This window comes from Conger conger, chromosome 12 (genome assembly GCF_963514075.1).
Source record: "Conger conger chromosome 12, fConCon1.1, whole genome shotgun sequence".
NCBI lineage: Eukaryota > Metazoa > Chordata > Actinopteri > Anguilliformes > Congridae > Conger > Conger conger.
In genome coordinates, this window is record NC_083771.1 from 8,690,106 (window position 1) to 8,698,211 (window position 8,106).

At 40.0% G+C, this 8,106-nt stretch overlaps 1 protein-coding gene across 1 annotated transcript; it reads right to left on the minus strand.

The window, feature by feature from the left end:
- Positions 1 to 6,871: 6,871 nt before the first annotated feature.
- Positions 6,872 to 7,783, minus strand: LOC133141469 (G-protein coupled receptor 4-like). The gene has a single exon (XM_061262042.1). The coding sequence runs from the start codon at positions 7,781 to 7,783 to the stop codon at positions 6,872 to 6,874; it is 912 nt and encodes a 303-aa protein (XP_061118026.1).
- Positions 7,784 to 8,106: the final 323 nt, after the last annotated feature.

An 8,106-nucleotide genomic window follows, 5' to 3' on the forward strand; every position in this document is an offset into this window, starting at 1 on the left:
CCCGGGCATGCACAATCAACAGTTTGGTTCATTATTAACAAGACAAAAACAACTGCTTAACTCAATTATGTCAAAAGACCTGGTAGACTGAGGAAGACCATTGTAGTGATGGTCGGAGAATACTCTCTATGGTAGAGAAAAGCCCCTTGACAACGTCCCAACAGATCAAAAACACTCTCCTGGATGCAGGTGTTGCTGTATCAAAGTCTACCATACATAGAAGACCACTGGTAAGCCTGAAGAGCATACTCATCCATGAGACATGTGGAGGGGGTGTTATGGCTTGGGCCTGTATGACTGCCAGTGGAACGGGTTCACTTGTCTTCATGATATGAATGCAGACAGAAGTAGAACAATTAATTCTGAAGTCTACAGAAATATTTTATCTGCTCTGATAAAACCAAATGCTTCTAAACTTATTGGACAGCACTTCATCATCTAACAACACAATGACCCAAAATGAGCAACTGCTAGAGCACCAAAGGGGTTTTTGACTGCCAAAAATGTGAAAATCCTTGAGCGGCTGAGTCAGTCACAGGATATGAATCCAATTGAACATGCATTTTACATGCTGAAGAAGAGACTGAAGTCAAAAGTCACCAGAAACAAGCAGGAACTTAAGATGCAGTACAGGCCTAGTAGAGTATCACCAGCAGTCACCTTCAGTCTGATCTTCAGCTATGTGTGCTCAATTGGATTGAGTTCAGGTTCAGGTAACTTGGCTAGTCAAGAACATTCCACTTTTTGGCCCGAAAAAGTTATTGGTTGCTTTGGCTGTATGATTTGGATCATTGTCCTGCTGCATACTGAGGTGTCATCCAATCAGTTTTGATGCATTTGCTTGGATCTGAGCAGTCAAGATATTTCTGTATACTTCAGGATTCATCCTGTTGCTGCCTCAGCAGTGATATCACAAGCAATAGTGAGCCAGCACCTTTGGCAGCCATACATGTCCACGCCATAACACAGCCTCCATTATGATATGATAGCTTGCTTTACTGGCATTGACACTTATTTGGTCCTCATGTTGAGACTAAACTAAAAAAACTGAACACACTTGTCCCCGATTTGAGCAGCCAATTGTCCGATTACTTTTGGTCCCCTATAATTGGGCGGATCGGTTATAAAAATGGCTGCAATTCCTACACTGTTGACCCAATATGGATATAGAAACCCTCAAATTAAAGTGTCTCACACACGACATAGCAGCTTCCACAAGATGGCATAACAGATGTCAAGTTATGTCAAATGACAAAAAAATTGTCATACTTTTATCAGTATATTTTATAATAGTAACATCTGTCACAACATTTATTGATACAAGTATGACAGTTTTAAATATTTAGGTAACCTGAATGTTTTCAATCCCATTGTCAAAATAAATATTCTCTTAATATTTTAGGCTCTGATGACTTAAAAACTTTTGTCTGAGGCATTGGCCAGTTCCATGACAAAGCTCTGAGTTTAATTATAAGTATGTCAGGGCAGAGGGAAGAGTAGACTCAGGGATGACAAAAAACAGTCAGACTAATGAACACAGGGAAGATCCAAAATGTAAATCCAAAAACACAAGAGAGTCAAAACCAGGCTGAAAGATCCCAAAAATCAGGGTGCAGAAAAACAGCCTAGCAAAAAGGTAAGAATCAGGGGAAAAAGAATACAAGGGTAGACTCAGGAAACTGGAGAAGGTTAACTAGCCCCGAGAAGCTGAAAAGCACAGGTATAAATAGAAAACTGATAAACAGACAACGAGAAACATGTGAGAGACATGACAGAAAGACAGGATGGAAATGCATATTAGGAGTGGGAGGAGGAGACACTGAATGAAGAACAGGTGAGGTGAATGAGTGGGAATTAATGGGACAGACAGACAGACTACGGTGGTCACAGAGGGTAATAAAAGGCGAAAACGCTAGGAACATAAACAGAAAATGGACAATAGAGAAACACAGATGGCAAAAAGGGCACAGTTTAAAAGGTCTATATTGTTATTTCTACTTAACAACTAGGGCGATACTTCTGGCCAATCAACACATTCCATGCAGACAATCAAAATTCATACTTGAAAGTTTAGGTTAATTTTGAAATTCTTCTCCAAAACAATGACACAGGCCATAAATCTTTTGATGCTGGATAGAAATGTACGGTTGGTTGACACTATGCAATGATTTTCCTTTTTGAAGGACCTCACTCACATTGTGAACTTTGACCTTGAAGTTGACCCCCTAGAAAAAATGTAAAAGTAAAGATACATGTGTTTCCTTTGATTTTTTATAAAGAATGGATTCTGTTTCTCAGAATTTATTGAAACTGAAACTTTGATTGTTTCTTTTGGCCAATTTTGACACATTTTCTGGCCTTTTAACACAGACAGATTTAAAGCACCTATATCTTGGGAACCGGTCCATGCCCATTATGCTGCATGGTAATGTCCTCTGTGGCAAACAATTCCATTTGAGGTTGAGCCTAAACCATTCATGGAAATAGTCCAAAGAGCACAATGAGCCTCAGCATGGAAGTACTGGGAAACACATTTTCATGTTTTATGTCTCTGCAATGAAAAATATCTAAGCCTCCCTCTTTCATAGAGCTGATCCAAAGCTTCCTCCCATGGAACAGACCTGTAACTGCATGGGATCATTACCATGTCTTTCTCTGGGCACTAGGTGGTGCCGATGTCATTAATATCTTACAGTGCAGCGGGGTGGAGAGGAAGTTCTGTCAAGGGAATTCCACTGTCCCTGGAAACCAACTGCACTGGATCATTTTCAATGTCTTTCTGTGGACAAAAAGTGGGGGTTTGACATACTTGTAAACAATTTGGAACCAAAAGACTCTTATTAATGCATCGTCAAAATACATTTGAATTTACCAATAGGTGGTAAGGAAATGCAATTAATGTGCATTAATGTAAGAATATGCAATTAAATCACTGATAGCCTAGAAACAAAGACACCAGAACACAATAGTCTGCTATTATAACACAAACAAGAATGGAACTGAGACAGCAGCAAGGATCTGTTTTGGAATAACATTTTTGGGTGCATTGATAAAAAAATGTTTGTTTGTTTTTTGCTACATTTTGGGTTTAATTTCTAAACCATTAAATTAGCATCTTTATTGTCTTTTCCTTGCCTTCACTAGTTTAATGTTTTATTGTGTTGTGTTTCATATAATCTTTGTAGAAGCATCTACAAGGGCATATACAACTCTGTATGTAATTTTGCCTATTAGTTCTTGCACTTATATTAGCTTCAGTAATGCTACCCATTTCACCAGTCCTTTACTGTAAAGTGGCCATATCAGCATGTATTCAGAACCATTCAAGTTTCACATTTAGTTATGTAATGTTGCTAAATTTAGCTGTGCCTATTTAATTTGATACTGAGGCACTGCCAATATTGTTTCTTGGTTATTATTTTATCCAGTTCATACATCATATTGCATCTCAATTCATTTTAATTGAGAAAATACATAGAAGTGTGCACACAGATGTATCTGAATTCAGACATTTTGGGTCTTCCAAGCCTTGACATCCTTAAAACAGGCCTTTAATGGGCTAGCTGGATATAATCTGCACAGCAATGTTAGTTAACAGTATGTCTGCTTATGATGTGCATGTGGGGGAGCATGAATCAAGGTTATTATCGTTAACGAAAACGAACGAAATAACGAAAACTAAAATTGAAAAAACAATGTCGTTAACTGAAATAAATAAAAACGAAAATTAAAAGAAAAAAACGATAACTAACTGAAACTATATTGCGTGTTTAGAAAACTAACTAAAACGAACTGAAATTATAGATATAATTTCCTTCGTTTTCGTCTATGTCAATTAAATATAAGCCTCTTGGTATGATCAATTTATTCCGCTCTGGCTGTTTATCTCCAGCTGGCAGCCGCAGCACCTGAATGCGCCCTACTGTCCGTGACGTCACTGCTTTTACACAGCAGCAACTCATGGCTGCAGCAAAAGTTGGGAGAAAGCGGCATAGTCCCATATGGGACTTTTTCGAATATGACGAGGAGAGAGATAAAAGCAAGTGTCTTGTAGTGGAAACAGACGAAATATGCGGCTTGCTGCTCAAGGGGAAAAACCCCACGAATCTAAAAGTCCATTTAAGAAGCGCGCACAAAGCGGCTAATCTCGAGTACCTCAACAAGCTAGCATCTGTGAAAGAGAAGCAACATCCCGGCCAGGTGGCACGGGGACGGAGACAACTATAATGGACTGCTTTCACCGACGACCAAACAGCTGCTGGTTAGTAAATACACAGCAGTGACACACACAATGTCCATCTGTAATGCACTTTATATGTACTGTATTCATTAAGGGAGTAGTTCACCCTAAAATAAAAAGGCAGTCATGTTAACTCACCCTCATTTTGTATCTTTTTTTGAATTTTATTATACATTACTCACTCTGACCTTTTTAACTCCTGAACCTGACAAATAACCCAAAGTATGAAAAAACTAAAACTAATAAAAACTAAACTAAAACTATGCATTTTTGAAAATATAAAAACTAATAAAAACTAGCAAACCCACACTAAAAACGAATTAAAACTAACTGAATTGGAGGGGAAAAAGTAAAAACGAAATAAAACTAAACTAAAATGAAAAATTCAAAACTATTATAACCCTGGCATGAATGGGGCAAAGGACCCACAAAGTTCTCCAAAGTTTACCTTAGAATACTCTGATGATTTATTTTTTACGCTAACAAATTGAGACCTGTCTGAGAGATAAAATTAAACAGCCCTTGTGTCAAGTAGGATAAGAATAGCGATACAAGCACAGTCCAGGGGGAATTTTCTTCATTATATATGTGACTAAGCATGTGAGGAAGGACACAAATGAGCATGAACAGTGACAAACTGTGGCAGAATGTTTCCCCGTAGGTTTCTATTGGCGTCGATGTCTCTGTATATTATATACCCTAAGCTTCCTCTCAGTAATGAAACTGGAATACATATTTAGTTGCTTCCTCTTATAGTTTAGTTGCAGGAGCACTGAGTGTCTATGTCGAGCAGTCTCATGGTGCCAGTGCCTTCCCACTTGGGGGCAACTGTAATGGAGTTAATTTTAAGTGTAAATGTTGAAATTAAAAATATAGGTTTAAAGGGTTTATACAAAAGATCAAAAGTTTAGAGTTCTGTTAGCCAAAGGAACGTTTTTCTCAAAAAATATGGTTTGGTGGCACTCAAAATGCAATGGGACACAACTCCCTTGGTATCTGGAGTAGAGAGTTAACTTTGGCATCGCCAAATATATGACCTTGATAGAGCAGGTCATATATATGGGTGATAGCCCAGCCAGCCTGCCAGTATGTGTGTGGTACTTTCTCTGAGTAGTGGGGGGTGGGGTATATGGCTCCTGTAGAACCTACGATTTCAGAGTTACATATACTTTTATTTCAGAAAAAGGAGGAAGAATTCCAGTAAAAACAAAAAGTACAATACCAGCTTTACCAATGGCTCCTGTAATGAATCTGCCAATAGATTTGACATATTTTTACAATTAATCAAAAGAGTCCGAATAAAATTTAACATGTATTTTTAAAATATATTTAACACATCGATGGTAAGCAAGATACATCTTATGATGCTTATAATACATCTAACTTGTTGATATATCTTATTATACATCTTAATTGTTAAAATTCTATTTTTTGGGGGAAATATCTAGACATATTTGTGTGGTTATTCAGAATTGACTAAATGGTGCATTTCTATAAAATTAGTGCTTCAGTACAAATAACTGCTTCAATTCCATGACTGGAAGTAAGGAAGTAAAACTTTATTCATATAGCGCTTTTCTAAGTACAAGGTTACAAAATGCTTCATAAAGAACCAAAAAAGTGAATCAGTGCCAACCCACAGTTTCATAATTGATAATATATACAAAAGGAAGAGCAGGCATTAAGTACCAACAGTTTGATCTGACTAGGAGCCTAGCTGCTGCATTCTGAACTAGCTGTAACCTAGCCATAGCAGTTTGGCTTAGGCAACAGAACAGTGCATTACAGTAGTCCATGAATCATAGGCTCCAGATTCTTGGGGGACAGGACTGATCTAATTTTAGCAATATTGTGCAGGAAAAAAACATGATTGAACCAGTTTATTAACATGCGGCTCAAACTTCATATAACAGTCAAAAATAACACCAAGATTCCGAGAGTAAGGCTTGATATTAGGGACCCAAACCCTGGTAAATTTGTTCAGCAACATAATCAGGACCAATGACAAGAACCTTTAAGTCATCCATTCTTGCACAGCAGCCAAACACTCCTGGAGAATGACTGCATTGGTCAAATCATTTGGCTTTGCAGAAAGATACAGTTGCGTGTCATCCGCAAGTGTGGTAAGAGTGGGAGGAGATGCAACCAAAACTATTAATAATGTGGCTCAGGTGAAGCATATATAATGACAACAATATTGGCCCAAGGATTGACCCCTGGGTGACCCCGCATAACAAAGGACCAACCGAAGCCACCAGTAGATAGAAAATGTCTGTCAGACAAATAGTAGGAGAACCACTTCAAGGCATTCCCAGAGATACCAAAGCACAAACCTATTTGCTAAGCCTATCAACTTAGATGACATTGTCAATTTTGTCAAATGCTGCAATCAAATCAAGTACACCAAGATAAAGAATGATCCACATGCATAAGGATGAGACCCTTTGCAGAACAGTTTCAGTACTTTTAGCTGAAAGCCAGATTAAAACATATCAAAGATGCTATGACCTTCAACCACCTGATGGAGCTATGCAGCAACTACCTTTTCTAGAACTTTAGATATGAAAGGTACCTTTGAAAAATAAATATAACTGCAAATATGCACACTAGATGTTTTATCAACTTGAATGATCAGCTTGGATCCGTGGAGTTTCCTGAGTCTCCATCCTTACGGCAGCAACAAAAGACCCTGGGAAGCTTCTCCCGGGAGAGGTAGAGAACAGGCTGAATGCTGCTGCTGATGTCCATGAAGCCAAATGATACGTAGTTGATGTAGCAGTTGAACACATCTTGGGAGAAACGCTCCTGAAAGGGGAAGAGTGCCACAGGTGGGAAATAGTTAAAGACGATGATGCCTAGTATGATGAGCACCATCTTGAAGGCCCTCTTCTTGACTGGGTGCATCTCATCGCGGCCAGGGCCCGACTTGCGTAGCGCATGCAGGATGGCCCCATTGCAGAAGAGCATGAAGGCAAACGCTGCCAGGATCATGATGACGAAGGCCTTCTCAAAGTTTGGGATGCTCCCCACACACTTGGCTGCAGCATAGGCCAGGGTGACCAGCCACACCACAGCAACACACACCGTGCGGTGGCTTCGGTCCTTCAGCTCGGTGAAGGTGATGGGGTGCAAGACGGCCATGTAGCGGTCCAGACAGATGCAGGAGAGGAAGAGAAGCGAAGAGTCTTTCACCCCGTAGAAGAAGCGCAGTGCATACCACATACTGCTGATGGTGAGGAAGACTTTGTTGGCCAGCTCCAGGGGTGGGAGAAGGCAGAAGAAGATATCCAGGATAGCCAGGTGGAGGATAAAGATGTCGGAGGTGGAGGAGTCCCCCTTGTTCTTGTGCAGGAGCCACAGCACCATGACGTTAGCAGGGATCCCCAGGAACATGTTGATGAACTGCAGGACCAGATAAAATATCAGGGCGGCGGGCATGTCCTTACACTCTTCGTACACGGTAATGTCACCGCCCTCAACGCTGATGTTTAACGGTGGCCTATGGATGTAGAGGATGGAGGAGTTGAAGTAGAAGACCTCCATGGGGGTTAATCAGGCAACAGATGGGGCTCCAACAGGATGCAGGTTGGGGAGTTCCTGCTCAGACAGAGAGAGAGGAGAGCATTCACAATAACATGAGAATAACGGGACTGCATTCTGCTTTAATACAGAACACACCCTTACAACAAGTGTGCTCACACCTGTCCTTCACTGCCTGCCTGTCAATGCCAAGTCTAGCACTATTGCAGGTATGAATCAGGTGAATACACTTCAGTTTCTCCTACACTGTAAGCTGCTCTAGCTACAAGAGCCCCTGCTGAATTCATGTAAACAAAGCCATCAAAACATTATGCTGTGTTAAATAG